The 25,191-nt window shown below is 32.8% G+C and overlaps 1 protein-coding gene across 3 annotated transcripts in view; it reads left to right on the forward strand.

Moving 5' to 3' along the window:
- LOC114335810 (cysteine/serine-rich nuclear protein 1) overlaps positions 1–25,191 on the forward strand; it is a 194,161-nt gene that overhangs the window by 152,491 nt on the left and 16,479 nt on the right. For all 3 annotated transcript variants that reach the window (XM_050653364.1, XM_028286100.2, XM_028286099.2), the window contains exons 2-3: positions 12,478–13,751; positions 20,636–20,935. In XM_050653364.1, coding sequence (XP_050509321.1) covers positions 12,526–13,751; positions 20,636–20,935 — 1,526 coding nt within the window. In that variant the 5' untranslated portion in view covers positions 12,478–12,525. The remainder of the gene's footprint in view (positions 1–12,477; positions 13,752–20,635; positions 20,936–25,191) is intronic.

A 25,191-nucleotide genomic window follows, 5' to 3' on the forward strand; every position in this document is an offset into this window, starting at 1 on the left:
CATAATACACCACCCTGTACTCTACCTCAGTTAAAAATTAACATTAACAAAAAGTTACTAATGATAAATGATTATTACCTAAGACTAGCGGTAGCCTTTGATACATCTCGGTCATTATAGTTGCAAAATCGTATTCAGAACGTTAGATCAAGACCCAATAGTACTCTGGTTCGTGAGTAGAAGCGAATTATCAGAATTATCAAGGTTATCGTGTATAATATGCATTAGCTTGATACGCTTTCTATGTTTTACATACATATCAATATGGTACGGGTACGTGTGTTATTTTGATCATCATAAAAAATGTACCTAATCTTTCCGCTGATTTTGGTAGTTTTCTGACTCTTTCGAATACATAGATACTTATTTCGGTATGTATTGAGATTTGTTTTGTGCACTATATAGTCGAGGAAATGAAGCATTTTGGCTTGCAATTTTTTCCTCCAGCACATGGATTTACTTGAAATTTTCACAGAAAGTAGGGAATAGTCCAAGGATCATTTTCTATGTCATGTCGCTGTATGCTAAAACCTTGGAGGTGGTTGCCACCCCATCTCGGGGGGTGGGAATTTTTTATTAAATTTTAACCATGTAAATCGATGTAAAACGTAATTCTAAGAAAAAAATGTGTTTTACATTTTTTTCGTTAAACTAATATTTTTCGAGTTATTCGCGGTTGAAAGTAACGGTTTTTTGACGAAATAATCCACTTTTTTAGAGAGTTTTTGGAGAATAACTCGAAAAATATGCATTTAAGCAAAAAAACTGTAACAATAAAAATTGTGTCTTTTAGTAACACAAATTAAATTATTTTCTATAATATTTTTCCGACCAATACAAACCGAGATACGGCATGTTAAAGGTTAGCTTTTTTCGTCAAATGTATAATTTAAAATATTCAAAGCCAAATAATGGGAAAACTTTGCATTTTTCGGGGAAAACTTAGATAATATTTTTTCAATGATACAATTAGACCTTTCAAAACAAAAAAACAAAAAGTTTCTAGCATAACAATTGAGTGACATGATCAAAAAAAGGTCAGTACCTGCTTTTCTTTATGAAAAAATCAGTGAAAACAACCCCCTAACTACTCTGCTAATTAAAAATTGGTCTTCACCTTTCTGTAATTTCTTCTATATTTGTATTATCAATACACCCAAAACTTTTGACCCTTTTAAAAGGCCTAATTTTAGAAAAATTGGAGTTTAAAGAAACATTGATTTTTTGTAATTTCGTATTTTTCACCATTTTCTTCAAAATATCTCCGAAAATACTAGAGATACGAAAAAAATGACTACTAAATTGTAGATTTTTTCATAACTAAAATTTCCTTGTGCATAGATATTCAATACAGTGAACAGTTAGCGAGATATAGCTATTTAAAACCTCTATTTACGAGCAAACACCCCCTTATCGATCTCTTTAAACCCACCCCAATTAAAAACTAAGAGATCTTACGGAATTTAATTTACATAGTCTTATAGCTCTTCAAAAATCCTACAAAATCATTTTTGAAAAAACTTTTTATCGCCAAAAATAAATGAGATATGTTTATAAAACGAATTTCGAATTTTTTCGAAAAATTCGAATAGTCCGCTTATAGAGCATTTTCAATGTATATAATACCACAGAACTAGTTCGTACACTGGAAGATGACTAAAAAACCATTTGTATTTGTACATATTTGTAAATTCGTATTTTTGTGTAAATAAATGTTTTTGTAATTCTTTAATTCTACTTTTTTTCTGTATAGATCTATTAAAGTATCTACTTATAGAAATTGCAATGTTATTAAGGGTGGTTTTTAAGGGTTGAAATATCATATTATATTCTTTAGCATAAAACAATCATTATTTAACCAATCAAAACCAAATTTTACCCATATTAAAGTTTACAATGTTTGTATATAATTTTTGAAAATAATGGGTAATTTACACCACTAAAAATAATCAACGCCCTTGAACATGATATAGAATATGAAGTACAGGGTGAGATGATCCTAATCTCAAATTTTTATGTAAATCGATGCAAGTCGAAATTATTCTTTTAGGATAATCCAATTATATATATATATATATATATATATATATATATATATATATATATATATATATATATATATAGCTCCAACAAGGGTGGTTGTAAGGGTTGAAATATTATATCATATCCTAAAGCATAAAACAATCATTATGTTTCTAATAAGAACCAAATGTTGACAATATTAAAGTTTAAAATGTTATTTTATAATTTGTTACAATTAGGGGTAGTTTTCTCCCTTAAAAAACCAAAAGCGTACAACATCTCAATATAGAAAATGAACTAGGGGGTAAAATGAGCCTAATCCAAAATTTTTGTACAAATCGATGCTGGACGAAAAAATTGCGAGGTTTTGCCATTTTTTTCAGTTTCATTTCCTTGACTAATACTCACAATCCTTGGAATAAAGAAAACGTACATTCTAACAATAAGATAAAAGTGTATACCGTATGATGCACAAGTATGGAATAAATAATTGCCGAGAGGACTTTTAAAAAACGTCTTAAAAACGTCTTTTATCTTTTAATACCTTTTCATTTTTAAATGGCCATCAATTGCTGTATATGTGTTGGACGTTACGTCATCATTGTTGGCGTAATGACGCAATCGACGATTTTTTTAATACAAACCGAGGTCACGAGACACCTCATTTGAAATAGGTCTCCTAATTGCGTTTGCAACGATGCAATTATTTGAATATTTATTTCTACAAGGTTAATCAAAACTGTTGGTTATTAATGCAATTAACTTAAAATAAATGTTCAGTAATATACGATAAAATTGTAACAAATATTGAAATTGACGACCTGCGGCAATGATGCAATAAGCAAAACGTAATCAGTATTTATTGTAATTCAACTGTAGAAATAAATGTTCGAATCATAGATGTTGCAAAAGCGATTAGGAGGCTTTTCAAATGAGATGCCCCGTGACATCAGTTAGTATTTAACAAAAATTGTCAAAATTGTCGGTGTAAGCATGTATAATAAAATACTGAAATTAAAACCCAACAGATTTTCTTTTAGGTTTTTTTATTCATTCGCTTACTTTGGATAACACTTTGTGTATTTCTAAATAAGCGCGACAAATATTAAGGGGTAGTACGAGGAAAACAACGAAAAGCCCCAGATACAAAGTTTACTACTTTTTAAACAATTAGAATAATTGAAATAAAAATATAATAAACAATATTTTCAATCTAAGACTTTTCGTTAATAAACTGCTTTCTGGCTGCATCCCATATCTCCGGATTTTACAATATATAATCACGTAGAGACGACGAAAATAGGAGAAAGCAAATAGAGGACACTTAGGCCACGCATTTACCTTCTCCTCGTCTAGGAAAAGGACCGAAAGACAGTTTCTAAATACTCAAAAACTGAGTAAAATGAAAAAGATTAAAAAGGGTTCAAGGCAGGTTTTGTTTATATTCGATTCAGAGTTGGACTACCATCTCCATATAGCAACTATTTCAGCATCCTTATGCATCATCAGTGAAGATTATGCAGTCACAACTCTGAAGGGAATATAAACATTCTGCCTCTTTTAAGGCAAAACATCGCGATGCAATGAACCCACCTTTTGAGACGCAAATCAGCGACATCTCTCGTATTACGAGGAAAACAACGAAAAGCCCCAGATACAAAGTTTACTACTTTTTAAACATTGTTTATTATATTTTTATTTCAATTATTCTAATTGTTTAAAAAGTAGTAAACTTTGTATCTGGGGCTTTTCGTTGTTTTCCTCGTAATACGAGAGATGTCGCTGATTTGCGTCTCAAAAGGTGGGTTCATTGCATTGCGATGTTTTGCCTTAAAAGAGGCAGAATGTTTATATTCCCTTCAGAGTTGTGACTGCATAATCTTCACTGATGATGCATAAGGATGCTGAAATAATTGCTATATGGAGATGGTAGTCCAACTCTGAATCGAATATAAACAAAACCTGCCTTGAACCCTTTTTAATCATTAAGGGGTAACTCTGCATGAAAAAAATAATGACAGTTTGTTTTATAAACATAATATGATATATGTCCTCAAATGCTTCGTTTCCGAGATACGGGATGTTGAAATTTGTCTTAGAAACTGACGATTTACTTATTGCTCAAACCGTCTGATATATTCAAATGATATTTGGTAGATTTTAAGAGTTTATTGCACATTTTTTGACATACAATTAAGAATTTTATATTCTCCATTGGCGCGCATACGGGTCATAAAACCCACCAAATTTCATTTGCATATCTCAACCGGTTTTAGAGCAATAAATAAATTGTCAGTTTGTAAGAAAAATTTCAACATCCTGTATCACAGAAACGAAGCATTTGCGGACATATGTTTATAAAGCAAACTGTCATTATTTTTTTCATGCAGAATTAACCGTTAAAGTTTGTCGCACTTATTTAGAAATACCCTGTATTGATCAAGAACATGGCTAGTTGTTAAATAGACTATTGATTATGTACTATAGAAAGGAACTACAACGTTAACGGGGTTTTATTAATTCATATATGGTCAATGAATCTCTATGTATGAAAAAACCGCGGAGTGCTACCATTTAAAGGGGTGAGCTTTTGAGAAATGGGTGAATTAGTCCCTGGGCACAGGTTACATTAGGGTGAGTTCTATGCACTTTTGGTACAAACACGTCTACATAAAAATTGTTCCTGGTTAAATTTCCTATCTAAATATAACTTTTTAAAGTCAAAGATACTTTTTTTTACAAAAATATATTCAAAAGAAAAAGCACAAAGAAACCCAAAAGAAAGAAATTTTGTTTTTCGTCCCATAACTTTTGTCCACGGGGATATAGGTATAGACATTGCTTCACATAAAAAAACTTACATATTTTCTCTTTAAAATGATGTTTGGCAGAGATCATAAGGATTTACAGTTTTCGATTTATGATTTTTCAAAGTTCGCCACTCACAGCAATTTTGGGCAATTTTCCTTGTTATTTCGCAAATATTGTTCTGTAACTTTTTTCTACGTAACTTTAGGCATATGCAATGGTACATGTAAGAGGAATAGAAATCAATTACCTTTAAAATGTTCTACTGTATAATGTTGTACGACTTCTTTTAAAGAGGTTATCTTTTTCAAGATTTTATACTTTTAACGAGTTTTTATATTTTTTACGATTATTTTTTAAATTTCCCATTATAACTTTTTTTTATACATTTAGGTATATATTATATAATAAAAAAGAAAGCTCATTCTGTTTACTTTAAAATGGTGTATTATAAAAAATTCTAGGATTATTTTTGAATAAGATATGCTTTTTCAAAATGTAATAAGTACTTGCAACGATTTTTGAGTTTAGGATTATTTTTTAAATTTCTCATTATAACTTTTTTATGTGATTGTGTGTTATGATTGAATCTTATTTTTTATAGGTAATACTTTGGATCCACTTGACTCGGCCGGGAAAACTTCAAAATATGGATTAATTCCAATATTTACTGTCAAAGCTCCTGCACCACAAGATTTGCTTGAAAAAATAGCATGTAAATGTACCAAAGGATGTACAAAAACCTGCGGTTGTAGGAAGATAGGAATTAGTTGTTCAATATTCTGCAAAGGGTGCATGTGCATGGGTACTCATTGTGGGAACTCTAAGATAACTGAGGTGTCAGAGGAAGATATTGAAGCTAATGCTAACGAAGAGATGGACTTTGATTTTGAAAATTTTGTAAATGTCAACGTTTAAATAATTTTAACTAAAGTGATGTTTTCTAAGACTAATGTTTATGTAATTTTTGTAAAAGAAATAATTTTAAATAATACAGGAAAAAAATATCAAAGAATCACTCGGTCTCCATTATTTAAATATAGATGATACACCATTTTAAAGAACAGAAAGTAAGCCATCTTTATTGAGCAATATATAGTATATTGATGTACAAGAAAAAAAAATTTATAATGAGAAATTTAAAAAATAATCGTAAAAAATGTAAAAAATAATATTGTTTTTATATTAGGTATTAGTATATATTAAGGTATATAGGGTGAGGCAGATAACTGGCCTATTAGAAATATTTAGAGAACTAAAGGCAACAGAATCATGAAAATTGGAATGAAGAGGTTTTGAAGGGTGATCTATTTAATGAAAATATTTTCATCAATTTGCCACTTCCGGTTATACCGGAAGTTGCTTAAAACTTCGTTTTTTTAAATGGGACACCCTGTATATTTTGACATTTTTGGATTCTCTTCGATGTCTTCTTTCTTATAATATGCCGTTTTGTAATTTTATACAGGGTAGTTTAAAAGCTAATTACTTACTTACTTACTTTACTCCTCTTGATTCCATTTGGAACATAGGGCCTCTACAGTCCCCCTCTATTCATCTCTGTTTCTGGCCAGGCTTAAAAGCTAATTAGGTTTTTTTATTAATTTCGTAGCAACTTTCACACCCTGTAGAATTGTAGTAGTTGGATATCAAAAACTCTATTTATCTTAAAATGATTTTTAATATAGTCTACTATTATTAAAAATTATTAATATAGCAAAATGTTAAATTTTAGTATACAGGGTTGGTCGAAACTCGGAATGAGGATTTTCTGAATTTTCTTAAATGGAACATCCTGTATTTTAGTATTGCAATGAAAAGACATTTTATGGTACTTTTTTATTTCTTAAGCATTCCCTATACCTAAATGCTTTAATTTGTGCTTAATTGTTAATCGCGCCAGGAATGTTAACTACGTAGGTATTTTGATAACTCAACCATTATTGGCAATTTTAAAGATCAGTCTAGATTAATATGTATTTATTTCCGAAAAATTATTTGTGATTGAATATTTTCACGGCCAACCTAATAAAATTTCACTTATTTTTTGTTGAAATTAATGTTTGGCTTGAATCGCCAATAATTCACAAATTAAAGTAGTTAGGTATAGGGAATGCTTAAGAAATAAAAAAGTAGCATAAAATATCATTTCATTACAATAATAAAATATAGGGTGTTCCATTTAAGAAAACTCAGAAAATACTCTTTCCGAGTTTCGACCAACCCTGTATAATACAATTCAACATTTAGCTATACTAACAATTTTTAACAATAGTAGACTATATTAAAAATATTTGAACATAAATAAAGTTTTTGATGTCAAACTACTACAATTCTACAGGGTGGGAATGTTGCTAGGAAATTAAGAAAAAAACGTAATTATCTTTTACACTACCCTGTATAACATTACACAACCTCATATTTTAAGAAAGAAGACATCAAGGAGAATCCAAAAATGTAAAAATATACAGGGTGTCCCGTTAAAAAAAACGAAGTTATAAGCCACTTCCGGTATAACCGGAAGTAGCAAATCGATGAAAATATTTTCATTAAAGAGATCACTCCTCAAAACCCCTTCATTCCAATTTTCATGATTCTGTTTCCTTTAGTTCACGAGATATTTCTAATAGGACTTTTATCTGCCTCACCCTGTATATTAGGTATATAGTATATATAATATAATATTATATTATATATTATATAATAATGTTATTTTATTTTTATATTATATTATAAAAAATCGTTAAGTATAAAACCTTGAAAAACCATAATCTCTTAAAAAAAAGTCTTACAACGTTATACTGTAGACCATTTTAAAGGTAATTGATTTCTATTCCTATTACGTGTACCATTGCATATACCTAAGTTACGTAGAAAAAAGTTACAGAACAATATTTGCGATATAACAAGGAAAATTGCCCAAAATTGCTGTGAGTGGAGAATTTTGAAAAATCATATTTCGAAAACTATAAATCCTAATTACCTCTACTAAACAATATTTTAAAGAAGAAATATGTAGGTTTTTTTCTGTAAAGCAAGGTCTATACCTATATAATCGTGGACAAAAGTTATGGGACAAAATACAAAATTTCTTTCTTTTGGGTTTCTTTGTGCTTTTTCTTTTGAATATATTTTTGTAAAAAAAAGTATCATTGGCTTTAAAAAGTGATATTTAGATAGGAAATTTAACCAGAAACAATTTTTATGTAGATATGTTTGTACCAAAAGTGCATAGAACTCACCCTAATGTAACCTGTGCCCAGGGACTAATTCACCCATTTCTCAAAAACGCACCCCTTCAAATGGTAGCACTCCTCGGTTTTTTCATATATAGATATCCATTGACCATTTGAAATAATAAAACCCCGTTAACGTTGTAGTTCCTTTTAGCTATCTTATTTTGAATAAAATCAATAGCCTAAAAGTACCTAACTTTATTATTATCCAAAGTAAGCGAATTATTCAAAAAAAAGAATGTTAAGAAAACCTAAGGCTATAGTTGGGTTTTAATTTTAGTATTTTATAAACACTAGAATATTCCACAGGGTGTGTTGAACTTTGAGAACAAACACAGGGTACACCCGGTATACAATGACAATTTACCTGTCCAGCGACAATATTATTACAGCGATATTGTTAAAGAAGAAGGCTATAACATATTAAAAAAATCACTTAAATCTGACAACAGGTTTAGGAAATTCTAGACATCAAAAATGACGCATTTTTAAGGTGGTGCGTTAATTTCTTGAAGTACATAGTGTATTTACGAAAAAGATGGTTCTGGAAAGTGATTCTAAAAAAACTGATAGAATATTGTCTTATTATAGAAAAATTCTGTAAATATATTCAGTCCTATTGTTAATCCCACACAATGTTTTTCTGTTGCAAAATCTTCCTATAAACGACATATTGTGTTCAAGGTCGCTCAGGTGAGACTGTTATTGATCAAGATGATCATGATATGGTTGTGTAAAAATTGCTTGGGCTTTTTAATATTCGTAATAATTAATTGGTTTATTTGTGTTGTCTATACTCCTACGTGTCTTCAAGGCTAAAAAGAGGTAGTGTTTTAGTTCTAGTTGCGCTATTTAGTGAATTTAGGTTGCTTAATTAATACAATAAATCGATGATTTCTTCTTCTTCCCGTATATAAGCAATTTTGCTTGTTCATTGATGGAATTTTGCCTATATATGGAAGACTGTTCTTATAGATTCTTGATTTCATCTCACTTTCAATCTATTTGCTCCAGTGGCGACGCGTGACTTTTTCTAAAGTGTTACCAAAACCAGATATTAAATATATACCAGATATATTATATATTATCTATATATATATATAATGTATTTTATAAATATTTTTATATATACAGTGTTCCCATACATCAAAGTTTGTTCGACTAGACACCGTGAATTTTCAGCTTGCTATTAATCAACTTTTTTTGGTACGCGCGATCCAGGTCTATTATAAAAATAGATGAAATAAAATTAAAAAATTAAAAATTTAAGAAATTATATAAAGTATCTACAAACTAAAAACATATTTGTTGTTTTTAGGTAAAATATGTATTATATCACCTTTATACTTTATTAAAAAATCCAAATTGTATAATTAGTATACTAATCAGTACATTCATTTGTCATTTTTAGCCTAAAATATTAAATAATTTTTATTTTATTGATTATACACTACAATGTACTGTATAATCAATATTATTATATGTCATATTATAATAATGTTGTTGTTAATTAATATATTTCGACAAGTAATTAAAATCGATTAATATGATTTATATAGGATAAAAAGGTATAGATATATTATCTGTATAATAAGCAAGTACAGTTACAAGTTATAAACTAATAATTAATAATGCATATTATGCAATAATCGAATCCAAAGGGCCGGTACGGTTAACTAACCGGAGTTTAATCGAGAAAATACCGGCCCTAAGAATAATAGACTTCATAAATGGAATTATAATTATTACCTATAATTATAATAATAATTAAAATTGCATTTATTAAGTCTGATATTCTTACGGTCGGTATTTTCTGTCCCGATAGACACCGGCCCTACCTAGCGTCACCAAATTAAAATTTGGTAACACCAATACGCGGTTTCAGAGCCATCGTCCCCGCAAAATTTTCAGAGACGATCCAGTCAAAGATCCTACTATCGTTGCCACTCACAGAAGTGGTAAACGGCGCGGCGCACGGTATAATAGGGCACAGTATAATAAATATGGAACCTCTTTATACTGTGGTAAGGGCGTATTATAATAACGTGCAACCGATTTTGCATAAACTCGCTGATATTTTCGTGCGTCTAGTTGGCTATTTTACTGAATTAGGTAGATACTATTAACAAATATTTCTATTTTTAAAAAATATAAATGGAATTATTTCATAGTAGTCATAAAATATTTATTTACAAATTTTAACAATGGTTACATGGACGCTTCGCCAGTGATTTGCTCTGTGTACTTACTATTTACACTGGTATGTAAATTATTGATGGTATTTATCTGTCAATTGATTTGGACAGTTGGCCGACCGATCAAAGAATTGTTTCTTCTTTCGATGCTATACAGGGTAGCGAGGAAGTATGGAAACACGATAATTTCGCGGAAACCGCTAGACCGATTTTTATAGATTTTGGTGGGTAAGGGTCTCTTAATGCGACCGATATTATAGTGGTAATTACATTGTTGTCGCATCTTCCCTTTTTCTGGAAATCTAATGAAATTTCTTATTTAAAATGGAACACCCTATATATTTTTTCATTTTAAATTTCTTAAGAAATACTGATTATGTTTCATGTTATATTCCCTATACCTAAATGCCATAATTTCGGAATTATTGCTACATTTATTAAAAAAAAATTTAACAAATTTTAAAAATTACATTTTTTTGGCCCATGTAGAAATTATTTTAGGTTCTTCAGATTATTGGGAACAAAAAAGATCTTTTGTAATTTTCCTCAAAAGTTAATTGTTTCCGAGTTATAAACAATTTAAAATTGAAAAAAATCGAAAAATGACAATTATTAAGGTTCAAAACACACAAGAAAAACAAATAATTTTTGAAATTAAAAAGTACCTCAATTCAAGCTCAAACCATCTTCAGCTCAAACCATCTTCCATCAGCTCCCTATAAGAATTTTTGGCGTATTTTATTCTAAAACATTGTTTTTTTTTTAATTTTTAATAAAGCGCATATGACAGGACGGGTGATTAACAACTAGAAACCAATGATTTAAAATTACATAAAACCTAATTACTTATCGGTACTTGATAAAATGAGGTTTGAACTTAAATTTAGACGCTTTGTGGTTTCAAAAATAGTATTTTTTACTTGTGTTTTTGAACCTTGAAACTCGTCATTTTTTTATTTTTTTTTTTCAGTTTTAAATTGTTTATAACTCGGAAACGATCAACTTTTGAGGAAAATTGCAAAAGACCTTTTTTGTTTCCAATGATCCAAAGAACCTAAAATATTGTCTATCCGGGCCTAAAAAATTGATTTTTATAATTTGGTTAAATTTTTTTTAATAAATAGTAGCAGTAACTCCGAAATTATGGCATTTAGGTATAGGGAATATAACACGAAAAATAATCAGTATCTTATAAGAACTTCAAAACGCAACAAATATACAGGGTGTTCCATTTAAAACAAGAAAGTTCATTAGATTTCCAGAAAAACGGAAGATATGGCAACAATGTAATTACCACTATAATATCGGCCGCATTAGAAGACCCTTACCCACCAAAATCTATAGAAATCGTTTTAGCTGTTTCCGAGAAATTACCGTGTTTCCATACTTTCTCGCTACCCATAATGCCCCATACGTTGGCAATGACATTGGCGAGTTGTTCACGGTCTTCAATTAATCCAGTGGTTTCCAACCTTTTTGTACCTAGCCCCCCTTAACAAAAAAAGAAATTTTTGCGCTTCCTTAATATTTATAACAATCTAGTTTCATAAATACTAAACTGATATTATAATTTGTTTAATGGGCTACAAAATAATATAGAATATCGAATTGTCATATCATGTAAAAATATACATAAACAATAATTATTTTAAATGTAATAAAAATAAATCTTCAAAAATACAAAAAAAAAGAATATATAATACAACAACAAAATAATACAACATTATAAAAATTTAATGCGACGCGCGACGGTGGAGCTTGTTTTTCAGCAGTCGAGTAGATTTTAGCTAAACATGCAGTAGATTTCTTAAATAAAATTTGGCAACGCTAAAAGCGAGATGTTCTCGTTCCAGCAAGAGTATAGATGGATGTTTTAGCATTATTCGTACCCTAAAAATTCGCGGCGAGGATTGTGGATTACGTATACCTATGTTGCTGATTCATTTTATGACGCCTATTCGACTTTTTTGGTTTGTATTCGAAAATTATATTTTGGAAACAACTGCATGCCCCTCTTGCAAGAGCCTCGCGCCGCTCTAGGGGGCGCACCTCACATGTTGTAAACCACTGATGAGCACAAATGAGCACAGATTCTGCTTAAGAGCTGGAAAAATATATATTCAGAAGAATTTGTGTACATAAACTCTCATTTCCTGACTATATTAAATATCTCTTTCTTTAGTAATTCAAACTAACGATGTTTTTTTTTGTTGCAGGGATGATGGCCTTGCACAATTACAACAGTTCAACAAATCTGCCCACCAATGGGATCTAACGTCTCCACAAAAACGGACAGTTCATCCTCATCAATCATGTCCAACCAGAACGCCACCATTGAACCATCGAAAATCATCATCGACCAATCCGACCAAAACATCTCCAATTCAGACCAGTGCTGTTCCGCCTCCGACCAAACCGGTACCGAAGGTACCAGTAGTTCTAGTTGCCACCAAAGCGGTACTGAACATTTAAAGGAACTACCTTCAAGTACAAACGTTGAAGAGCTGAAATCAAATAAAAAAGCAATAGAATTTAGTGATGATACGACAGGTGTAGATAAGAACGAAGACGAAGACTCTGCAACGGAGAGTCTTCCGCCTACTGAGGAGTTAATCGAGGAACCCCACGATCGATCGGATGGTTCGGACTCTGGTTTAGGTTCAGAGCTGAGCGAAGAACGACCACAGGAAGTTGTGGCGAATATAGAAAGCGATAGCGAGTCTTCTTTTCTTTACAATACAATATCTAACACCCAGTTTGAGGAATTTGCTAGGCAAGTTGCTAATAACGACATGAGCGGCGTACAATCCAAGAGTAAACAGACAAAAAGTAGTCTTAAGCGAAAGCATGTTGCGGATGAAAACGATGAACCCAAAGCCAAAAAAAGAAAAGGTATCACTTTTGATAGTGTCACCGTCTTCTATTTCCCCAGAACGCAAGGTTTTACTTGCGTTCCTTCACAAGGCGGCTCTACCTTAGGCATGGGAGCTCACCATTCGCACGTAAAGAAGTTCTCCATAGCTGAGCACGCCTTAGAGCAAAGAAGGATCCATAGGCAACTCCTGCAGCAACTTCGCTCCGAAAGGAACGTTACCGGTGGCACAGCAACTTCCAGTGATGAATCCGACAGTGAAGATGAAGCCAGTGAGGGCTCAGATACCGAAATGGACCCCGACAACTTCTACTTCCTTCAGCCAGTTCCTACAAGGCAGCGAAGAGCTCTTCTCAGAGCTGCTGGAGTGAGGAAGATCGACTCGATAGAGAAGGACGAGTGCAGGAACATTAGGACGTCAAGGGAGTTCTGTGGGTGTGGTTGTAAGGGATATTGTGATCCGGACACTTGTTCCTGCAGTCAGGCGGGGATCAAATGTCAAGTAGATAGACTTAATTTTCCTTGTGGCTGTTCTAGAGACAATTGTGGGAACTCCAGTGGAAGGATCGAGTTCAACCCTGTCCGGGTTCGGACACATTTCATACATACACTTATGAGGTAAGTTTTATTTTGCTTTGCTACTTCTTCCTAGTCGAATTTTCAATGATTTCTCTTAAAATGACTATCTTTGTCTATCCTCTGCAACTCTGAAGAAAAGGTTTACTGGAGCTCCGACTTCTTTTGTATAATGTGGTCCACATACCTTGTTGGTGTGCTTCCCCGGGCTGTAACTCTTTGCACCTTACGTTGCAATGTTAGCTTCTTTAGACCATCTCTACACACCACATGACCAAAGTAACCGGTGATTTTTTCAGTCACAATGTTTCGAAGCCTACTTGAAACCTGCAGTTGCCTAAGACTCGTTGGTTTTTCTTGCGGTCTAGGGCATTCGTAAAATTCTTCGCCAGCATTTCAAACGAGTCTATAGTCCGATATTCTTCAACTTCAAAGACCAGCATTCAGATCTATATAGAAAAATGGAGAAGACCATTGTTTTTATCATAAGCTTTCTCGTTAATCACTCGTTCTATTTACTCTAACAACTCTGTCAATTGTTCCCAAGGATTCTGTGAAAAGTTTTGTATCATTTGCGTACCCTTTAGTTGTCGATTCTTCTGCCGACTGTGGATATGCCCCCTTCCCATTCTGAGATTGCTTCTCGCACAATAGCTTCTCCATATATAGAACAGATCTTCTCCATATACAGAAAGGGGATTATTACGCGGCTCTGCCTTAAATCCTGACCAACCCTGAATGTCTTCGACAGTTTTCCATGTGCCTTCACTTTTACTAAGTTTTCTACTTAGAGCTACTACTAGCAATACCAGTAGGTGTTTTGGAACACCCATTTCCAACAGTTATTTCCACATTTTGTACCATCTGACACAGTCGAATGCTTTAGTGGTATAAGTAGAACACACATATGTGCTTACATTGAATTCTCTTGATTTTTCGATAATCTGTCTTAGGTTCAGAATATGCTCTCTGGCATAATCGTGCCTGTTTTTCTGGTATTTCAGGGAGTAGGTCTGGCTGGAATATTTCTGAGATAATCTGCAGTATGACTTTACTAGCTTTTGGTATAAAAGCATCGTAAGAACCGCAGAGCTACTCGATCCACCCCGAAATTACCCCAGGCAGTGGTTTGTCTTTCTGTAGTTAATTTTTAGTCATCAACGTAGCTTTTGCTTCAATTTATTGCTATTGGTTTTAAAGCTTTTTTCTAATTTTCTGTTTTGATCATGTAATGCACTACACTAGAGGAAGACGACTGGTCCTTCTTAAAATCGTGTCTTTATCTATATGTCCGTTTCTGCGATAATTTCTGAAAAAAAATTCCTAAATTCTTGAAACTTAATGAAGCTGTTCATTTTAGTATACCCAGCACTATGCTGATCATTTTGATAATACATATCAACCATCTTAACTTCAAGTGACAAGATAAGGGTTGACCTACCAGGGCCCCCGTAACCGGGCGTGCAACGCGTGCGGCGCACGCAGGCGTAACCCTAAAGGGGCGCCAAACCGAAGGTTTGGTAAATAAGAAATATTTACAAAATCCACAAGGAAAAGAAAAAGTTTTCCTGTAGTTGGCTGTATACTTTCAATCACAAAATTGGAAAGAAATCCTTTGTAAAAGATATAAAATTTTTTTTATTAAAAATCCCTTAAAAGGGCTACATCACAACAAAACGTTTTCGATTTTTATAAAAAATCATCATCAGTGTTCGATCTAAAAATAAGTATAACCGATTTAATGAATATAAAGTTATTATTTAAATTTTGACAAAGGTTAGAGCAAGTTGGTTATACTTACAAACTGGATGCTAGCTGAGCCACAAAAGAAAAATATCTGGGTAAAAACCCTTTACATAAAATATAGATGCCTTAAAAGTGCATACTTCAATAAAAAGGCCTGTGATGGTCACATGGCAAACAGGATAATGCCCTAAGGTAAGGTATACAGGTTTCCCAACACGTGGGATCCAAATTGAGTTGATCACATTTCAATGACTTAATGGCAACTGAATGCGAAACATCACTCATTTCGCATTCAGTTGCCATTAAGTCATTGAAATGTGATCAACTCAATTTGGATCCCACGTGTTGGGAAACCTGTATACCTTACCTTAGGGCATTATCCTGTTTGCCATGTGACCATCACAGGCCTTTTTATTGAAGTATGCACTTTTAAGGCATCTATATTTTATGTAAAGGGTTTTTACCCAGATATTTTTCTTTTGTGGCTCAGCTAGCATCCAGTTTATCGAACACGGATGATGATTTTTTATAAAAAACGAAAACGTTTTGTTGTGATGTAGCCCTTTTAAGGGATTTTTAATAAAAAAAATTTTATACCTTTTACAAAGGATTTCTTTCCAATTTTAAGAAATATTTATTTTAAATGAGATAATCATTTTTTATATACAATTTTAATTATTTCATGAACAGCTAGAGAAATCTCAAAACTCAAAAAATATTGTGTTATTACTGAAAAAATAATTATTCTCGTCCTGAAATGTTGAACTTACTCCGTCAAAAATATATTACATTTTGTTGGTCCTTCCTAATTTTTTTTCTTTGAAGTAGATTGAATTATGTTTGGCATACCATCCAATCGATATTATGTTGTAAACTAAAGCGACACTCAAAATATTCAAATAAACATCAAATCACACTCCTTGACGAGTATAAACATAAAAGAACAAACATAAAACGCAACTAAGCAGTTTTACTCCAACAAAAACACAACTTTGTGGATCAAGCAGTTTTACTCGTGAATCTTTTTTTTTTTTGAAAAATGGCTTTGGCAGAGCCAATTAGCCAGACTTGTTTGTGATTGATAAAGTGAATCTTTTACTCGAATTTATGATAATTACCCTTAAGTAAACAAATATATACAAATATATAGAAACATAGTTTTTAATGCTGAACAACTGTTCATAATAACTTTTCAATATTGTGAAAACTAAACGTACTTTGCTCTTGACCGAAATTCATATTTTTTGACATACCTCGTATAAGATTTATAAAATTTGATATTTGATATTTGATGGTTGCAATCTGAGTTCTAGACAATGCAGAACTTTTTATGAAGAATAACTTTTTTCGTAAAATTAATAATAAAACAGTTTTCCATATGGTTCCTAGTTATGTAGACACCTTGAATAGAATTTGTTTGAAAACTTTGAAATGACAAAATATTGTTGTTTATTTACTTAAATGTATATTTTTAATCTAATATGCAGGGTGCTTCATTAATGTTGCAAAAAATTTAAGGGGAAAGGCGCAAAATGTCGCCTGTCAAAATTTTCAATGTGTTTTAAATGTATTCATTTTTTTCGAATCCTGAAAACTAATAAGTACCTATATTTAAAAAATTTAAACGCAGAATTAAAGATAACGTTATTGCCGAGGGCCAACAGTCCCTTAACTAAATAAAAAGTTTCTTTTGAATTCAATATTTGCAATTATTAAAAATCACACTAAATTTTCTCTTTTATTTTCACCCCTGTAACTTATTAAAATAAGCATTATAGAAGTTTTCAAGGACTTTCGGCCTCAGTAATAATGTATGTAGTCTTTCATTCTGGGTTTAAATTTTTCAAACATATTTATTAATTTTATACAGGGTGAGTGGGGAGGAACGCACCAAACTTTAATACTGTATAATATACGTAAAAATAATCAAAAATAACTCATATGTTGTTATTCGATTTTTATTTGTTTCCGAGATACGGGAAAAATTAATTAAATGTTAAAATTTTTCTTACAAACTGACGATTTATTTATTGCTCTAAAATCGGTTGAGGTGTACAAATGAAATTTGGCGGGTTTTAAGACATAGTTATTGCGCATGTTTTTGACATACAATTAAGAATTTTATATTCACCATTGGCGCGCGTATGGGTAATAGTCTGAAATTTTTTAAAGATAAAAATGGTACGCCACTGAAATATTTTAAATTTCAAATTTTTCTTGAATTCCTCGTTCAATTTGTGACAAAAAATCTATCTTCCCCTTTTTTCATGCGACTCTTCGTTTTCATGCAAAAAATAAAACATCTTAACGCTTACAAAGTTTTCGACGATATGTAGCAGATATTATCTACATGAATGTGTAGAAACTTATTTCGAATACTTTGTAAGCGTTAAGATATTGTATTTTTTGAACAATTTTTATTGTATAACAAACATGAAAATAGATTGTTTGTCAGATGAACAGGGATTTCAAAATAATTTTTAATTTGAAATATCTCAGTAGCGTACTATTTTTTTGACTAATGCAAAAAAATTTTAGACTATTACCCGTACGCGCACCAATGGTGAATATAAAATTCTTTATTGTGTGTCAAAACATGTGCACCAACTATGTCTCAAAACCCACCAAATTTCATTTGCACACCTCAACCGGTTTAAGAGCAATAAATAAATCGTCAGTTTGTAAGAAAAATTTTAACACCCCGTATCTCGGAAACAAATGAAAATCGAATAACAACATATGAGTTATTATTGATTATTTTTACGTATATTATTAAAATTTGATGCTCCCCACTCACACTGTATAGTAGATTTAAAGGGCGCTAAAATATGTCCCGCACGCGGGCATTAATCAGTCGTGCGGGGGCCCTGTGACCTACCATATTATTCACCTCATTTCGTAGCGAATGCAAGAGAGGGAGCGATATACAAAAGATTACAAAAGGACATATGACACTGGTTTAAAAAATCGCCCATACTTGAATAGTGATAGCACTGTGATGAATGTGAATTATTCACATGTATCATTAGTTCTATTTGGTCGGTGCCAAAAATGTGGATAAAAGGAAGATAAGACCCCACGTTGGGCGCCAAAAACGTGGAACACTCGACAATGGACAGACTTTGAGCCACACAAAATTAAGTTGAGGGTTGCTCAGTTTTCTACTTAGAGCTACTACTAGCAATACCAGTAGGTGTTTTGGAACACCCATTTCCAACAGTTATTTCCACATTTTGTACCATCTGACACAGTCGAATGCTTTAGTGGTATCAGTAGAACACACTTATGTGCTTACATTGAATTCTCTTGATTTTTCGATAATCTGTCTTAGGTTCAGAATATGCTCTCTGGCATAATCGTGCCAGTTTTTCTGGTATTTCAGGGAGCAGGTCTGGCTGGAATCTTTCTGAGATAATCTGCAGTATGACTTTATTAGCTTTTGGTATAAAAGCATCGTAAGAACCGCAGAGCTACTCGATCCACCCCGAAATTACCCCAGGCAGTGTTTTGTCTTTTTGTAGTTAATTTTTAGTCATCAGTAGGCTTTTGCTTCAATTTATTGCTATTGGTTTTAAAGCTTTTTTCTAATTTTCTGTTTTGATCATGTAATGCACTACACTAGAGGAAGACGACTGGTCCTTCTTAAAATCGTGTCTTTATCTATATGTCCGTTTCTGCGATAATTTCTGAAGAAAAATTCTTAAATTCTTGAAACTTAATGAAGCTGTTCATTTTAGTATACCCAGCACTATGCTGATCATTTTGATAATACATATCAACCATCTTAACTTCAAGTGACAAGATAAGGGTTGACCTACCATATTATTCACCTCATTTCGTAGCGAATGCAAGAGAGGGAGCGATATACAAAAGATTACAAAAGGACTTATGACACTGGTTTAAAAAATCGCCCATACTTGAATAGTGATAGCACTGTGATGAATGTGAATTATTCACATGTATCATTAGTTCTATTTGGTCGGTGCCAAAAATGTGGATAAAAGGAAGATAAGACCCCACGTTGGGCGCCAAAAACGTGGAACACTCGACAATGGACAGACTTTGAGCCACACAAAATTAAGTTGAGGGTTGCTCAGTTTTCTACTTAGAGCTACTACTAGCAATACCAGTAGGTGTTTTGGAACACCCATTTCCAACAGTTATTTCCACATTTTGTACCATCTGACACAGTCGAATGCTTTAGTGGTATCAGTAGAACACACTTATGTGCTTACATTGAATTCTCTTGATTTTTCGATAATCTGTCTTAGGTTCAGAATATGCTCTCTGGCATAATCGTGCCAGTTTTTCTGGTATTTCAGGGAGCAGGTCTGGCTGGAATCTTTCTGAGATAATCTGCAGTATGACTTTATTAGCTTTTGGTATAAAAGCATCGTAAGAACCGCAGAGCTACTCGATCCACCCCGAAATTACCCCAGGCAGTGTTTTGTCTTTTTGTAGTTAATTTTTAGTCATCAGTAGGCTTTTGCTTCAATTTATTGCTATTGGTTTTAAAGCTTTTTTCTAATTTTCTGTTTTGATCATGTAATGCACTACACTAGAGGAAGACGACTGGTCCTCCTTAAAATCGTGTCTTTATCTATATGTCCGTTTCTGCGATAATTTCTGAAGAAAAATTCCTAAATTCTTGAAACTTAATGAAGCTGTTCATTTTAGTATACCCAGCACTATGCTGATCATTTTGATAATACATATCAACCATCTTAACTTCAAGTGACAAGATAAGGGTTGACCTACCATATTATTCACCTCATTTCGTAGCGAATGCAAGAGAGGGAGCGATATACAAAAGATTACAAAAGGACTTATGACACTGGTTTAAAAAATCGCCCATACTTGAATAGTGATAGCACTGTGATGAATGTGAATTATTCACATGTATCATTAATTCTATTTGGTCGGTGCCAAAAATGTGGATAAAAGGAAGATAAGACCCCACGTTGGGCGCCAAAAACGTGGAACACTCGACAATGGACAGACTTTGAGCCACACAAAATTAAGTTGAGGGTTGCTCAGAATCGAAAGAGATATGGGGGTGGTTTTTTGAGCATTTTTACTATTACGTCCACAAACAAAAATAAAATTGAATGGAAAAAAACCTAATCCTTTATATTTCAAAAAATTATTAATTTTTATTAATAATTTCTCTTTTGTTATAGGCTAGAACTAGAAAAAGAAAAGGAAGGCAAATCCGAAAACAAAGACACCCCAGTTCCCCAAAACTGGATGGACAACGAGAGGCTAACAGCCGTGCCCCACCAGGACCAATCTTCAGCGAAGTCTCCCATCAATAAGTATAATAGTAGTTTGTTACGAGACGTCAATCTTACCGCCAACGTGGAGGCCGAAAACTGCGTCCACACCGGAAGCTTCACCAATCTACACTACGGAGCTCCTGGAGAAGGGCCCGGGAATCATCTGCCGGACAGAGCTGATTCCCTGGACCTGTATACTTTCAGGTAACTTGTAGTTTTGAGTAATCTAGTATAGTATGTTCCTAGAACACTTTGTATAATAGATATGTATATTAAGTATTGATTATTTCCAATAATGCATGATGTTTAGATTTAGAATAAATTAAATGTTAGCAAAAATCTTTTTATTACACCTGAACCATAATCCTTTGTATACCAATGAAAAGCGGATCTGTCAAGACAGCTTTTTAGTCCAGGGGACAGGACTGTTTCGTGGCCGATCAAAGTTCACGTTTATAATTCGTAAACTAACAAATATCAATCATTTTTACAAAATACAATCTGTTTCTTTCTACAAAATGATCTTTGGTAAACCTTAATCCAATAATTAGAACCGGAGTTGCGGTAAAATCACTTCATTTAGGCGATTTTTCACTTGTTTCTCGGCTGCATTTTGAGTGAAATAACTTTATATTATCTCAAATTAAAGTAAAAACTACCAGCTTAAAAAAACTAAACCTTAGGGGGATGGGTACGTATTTTCGGCTGCAATGCTATTCAAATGCGGATTCATTTTTTTCGAATCCTGAGAAAACAGTATTTTTGAAAAATTTAAACGCAGAATGAAATATTACGTTATTAGCGAGGGCCGAAAGTCCCTGAGAACTTCTATAATGTTTATTTTAATAAGTGACAGGGGTGAAAAACTAAGAGAAAATTTATTGTGATTTTTTATTTCAAATATCTCATTCAAAATAAACTTTTTATTTATTCTAAGGGACTTTCGTCCCTCGGTAATAATTTAGTCTTTCATTCTGCGTTTAAATTTTTCAAAAATATTTTTTGGTTTTTTCAGGATTCGGAAAAAATGAACACAATGTCCGTGGTAATATTTTCCAAATATATCTTTGTCTTACAACGCACTCAGTTGAATAGAATATTGTCAGTCAGACAGTGACAATCAGTGACAATTTTAAATATTTGACATGGCATCGGGAATATTTTGAGTTGTTGATTAAATAATATTGATATTATAGTGTATTTGATAAATAATTGATTTAAGACGTGAACTTAATAAAAAGTTATTTATTGTGTATTATTTGTAGAAGATCCAAGCAGAGAATACATCAGGATAATATATTCTGTGATCCAAGTATTTTGTTGTTAAAGATGTTCAAAATTGTAAGCGTTCCATAGTAACAATATATTATTAAAAAATCACTTTAACACTTTTCCTCTTTTCTCGATCGAGTATTAGTTTTTGTTGTACATATAAATTATTACGATTACTGAATACATAGGTAGTTAGTGAAAAAATTATCACATTTATTAACTGAATTAATAATTTGCAATTATACAAATAACAGTTATCCAAGAACATTCAAAAGCCATCTCTTTAAGTTAATGATGACATTTTCAAGTATAATGACATTCTAGTAATGTGTACATATCCATACCAGTGTGAATTTTATTACACGTAATTCGCCGTGTAAAGACAGAAAAAGTAGGAATAGCCGTAAAATATTTGCGAATTATGTACCGATGGCCTTAATTACAATCGAAATATTATTCTATAATAATAATATATTTTGCAGGTTTTCTTTAAGGAACAAATTGCATTTTGTAAAAATTATTTATATTTGTCAGATAACGAGTTATAACCAGTTAAACAATTGAATTGTTTATAAGAAATTCCCATTACACGAAACAGTCCTGGTTTTTAGACTATTTTGTTGTTGTGACATTTTCAGTAGTTGAGGACTGCACATCAATAACAAGTAAAATTCAAAAAGCAAAAAAAAACAGCTATATCCACGAAGATAGGAGACATCATTATTTGTATGTAATGGGACCGTGTGGACAGGGCCGCCGCTACCATGTGTGCAAAGTGTGCATCGCACACGGGCGGCCGGTTATAGGGGCGGCCAAAAGCAGGCCACTGATGATAATACCTTTTTTTAAACGAAAATAAATTCAAAAAATTAAATAGTAATGATTCAGATATCTCTATAAACTCTAATATTCCAAACAATCTAAACAAAAATGGCAGAAAATGTTATATATGAACTGCCCTTTTGCAGCTGTAGTCATAAAGTAGTTCCGGGAATGCTTTTTAATTCAAAGTGGCTGGCGGCTTTCGGATTTTAAGACATTTTTATCTACGTGGTCCATATGCGATTTTTTCAAGTTCTGAACATTTATGATTTGTTAAGAGAGTACGATACAACAATAGGATACTTTCCGAGAATTTGGATAAGTGCTTGTTAAGTTGCTCTCATTGAGTAATAAAGAAGTCTTTTTTATTACTCGATGGTTTAAAAAAATATTTTTTATTACTCGATGGTTGCTCTGTTATAATATTGTTCCTTTATGCTTATGTATGGTTATAGATAGGTTATAGTTCAGTCTAAGTTGAGAATTTGATGATTTCAGACTCGCTTTTGATAAACGATTTTGCCCGTTTCTTTTGCACACTACTGTATTTCAAATAAGCCTGGATCCCACGTACCAAAAAAAGTTGATTATTAGCAAGCTGAAAATTTGTTAATAGCTTAACAGTGTCTAGTCGGGCAAACTTTGATGTACGGAACGTACTTTTAATTATGGAACAGTTTAAAAATTTGGAACGTCAGATTACGAAAACGTCCCATGTATTTTGTCGGACAGAACATCCAATTGATTTGTTACCCTTTCATTAAACTCTCATGCAAAAATCAGACTGCTATTACTAACCAACATGATTCCTGTCATTTGACATGTTCTTCGTGTTCCACTCATTAAAATGCCCGTTGGTGATAAACACCAGTCTGATTTTTGCGTGAGAGTTTAATGAAATGGTAACAAATTAATTGGAAGTTACATCCGACAAAAAACATGGAACGTTTTCGTAGTCTGACGTTCCAAATTTTTAACTTGTTCCACAATTAAAACTTCCCCTGTTCCAGTGTTCCCATACATCAAAGTTTGTCCGACTAGACACCGTTAAGCTATTAACAAATTTTCAGCTTGCTATTAATCAACTTTTTTTGGTAGGCGGGATCCAGGATTATATATTTAAATATATTAGTAAACCATTAAGCATGCCAAATGTTGTAAGTAGTCTTGTAAACAAAACTTACACATGTAGGTATTAGTGCAAGATTGCATTTCTGTATATTATTATTGACATAATAATAACTTTTTTGATACGCGGTATCCAGGTCTAAAAGTAACGTCGAGATCAGAGCAATTTATTTTTTTTTATTTAGCGTATGGCTTAAGTATATCACAGAATATATTTAGATTTATGCATTATACAATGCATCACAAACAGATATCCAATTTTTTTATATATTCGATTGACCCTTCGGTTGCCATTACAAAGTCTATAGGGTCGCCTGTGTATGCTCTGCGTAAGCAGTCCTGAACAATGTGACTGATCGCCCGTCTTGCAGCGCCGCAGTCACAAGAAGGCGAGGGGAGTTTACCCCATCTGTGGAGGGAGTCGGCGCATCTTCCACAGTTTGTTCGAATTCGATTAAGGGCTGCCCAAATCTTACGGGGACGTTCAAATTCGCCAGGTTTCCCTATGATGTCCGGTAGACTATGGTAATGCGGATCTGTCCTACTTTCCCAATCTTCTCTCCATCGGGTATTTAAGTCAAAGTTGGATTGCTGCAGCGCTTGAGCAGATTGTAGAGGGGGTAACCTGGATCGGAGACGGTTTCCAAGAATATCGGGGATGTCGTTGTGGACTAGAAGCTGGCGACTGTCCATTATTTTGTTATATTCTTTAACCAATGTATGTTCGCGGCGTAGGTTGGGTGGTGCTATATTACTAAGGGTAGGTAGCCACATTGTAGGGGTGGGCTTAATTGTGCCTGTTATCATACGCATAGTACGGTTTAGTTGGGTGTCGACCAGGTGGGTATGCCTGCTATTTAGCCACACTGGAGCACAGTATTCTGCCACCGGATATATCAGGCCAAGAGCAGAGGATCTTAATGTTGATGCTGTGGACCCCCATGTAGTGCCGCAGAGTTTCTGTATTATATTGTTGCGTGTTTTCAATTTTGCTGCTGTTTTCGTCAGATGTTCTCTGAATGTGAGCGTTCTGTCTAGAGTAACCCCAAGGTATTTCGGGTATTTATTGTGTTTTAACAGCTTGTTATTAAAATACACTCGCAATTCTCTGTTTGCCAACTTGTTGTTTAGATGAAAAGCTGATACTTCAGTTTTTGTAGTACTTGCTATCAGAGCAATTATTATTATTCATATACGCGTTACGGTCTCCTGCACATTTCTTTAAATGCTAGTACACC

The sequence above is a fragment of the Diabrotica virgifera genome, chromosome 6 (genome assembly GCF_917563875.1).
Source record: "Diabrotica virgifera virgifera chromosome 6, PGI_DIABVI_V3a".
Lineage (NCBI taxonomy): Eukaryota > Metazoa > Arthropoda > Insecta > Coleoptera > Chrysomelidae > Diabrotica > Diabrotica virgifera.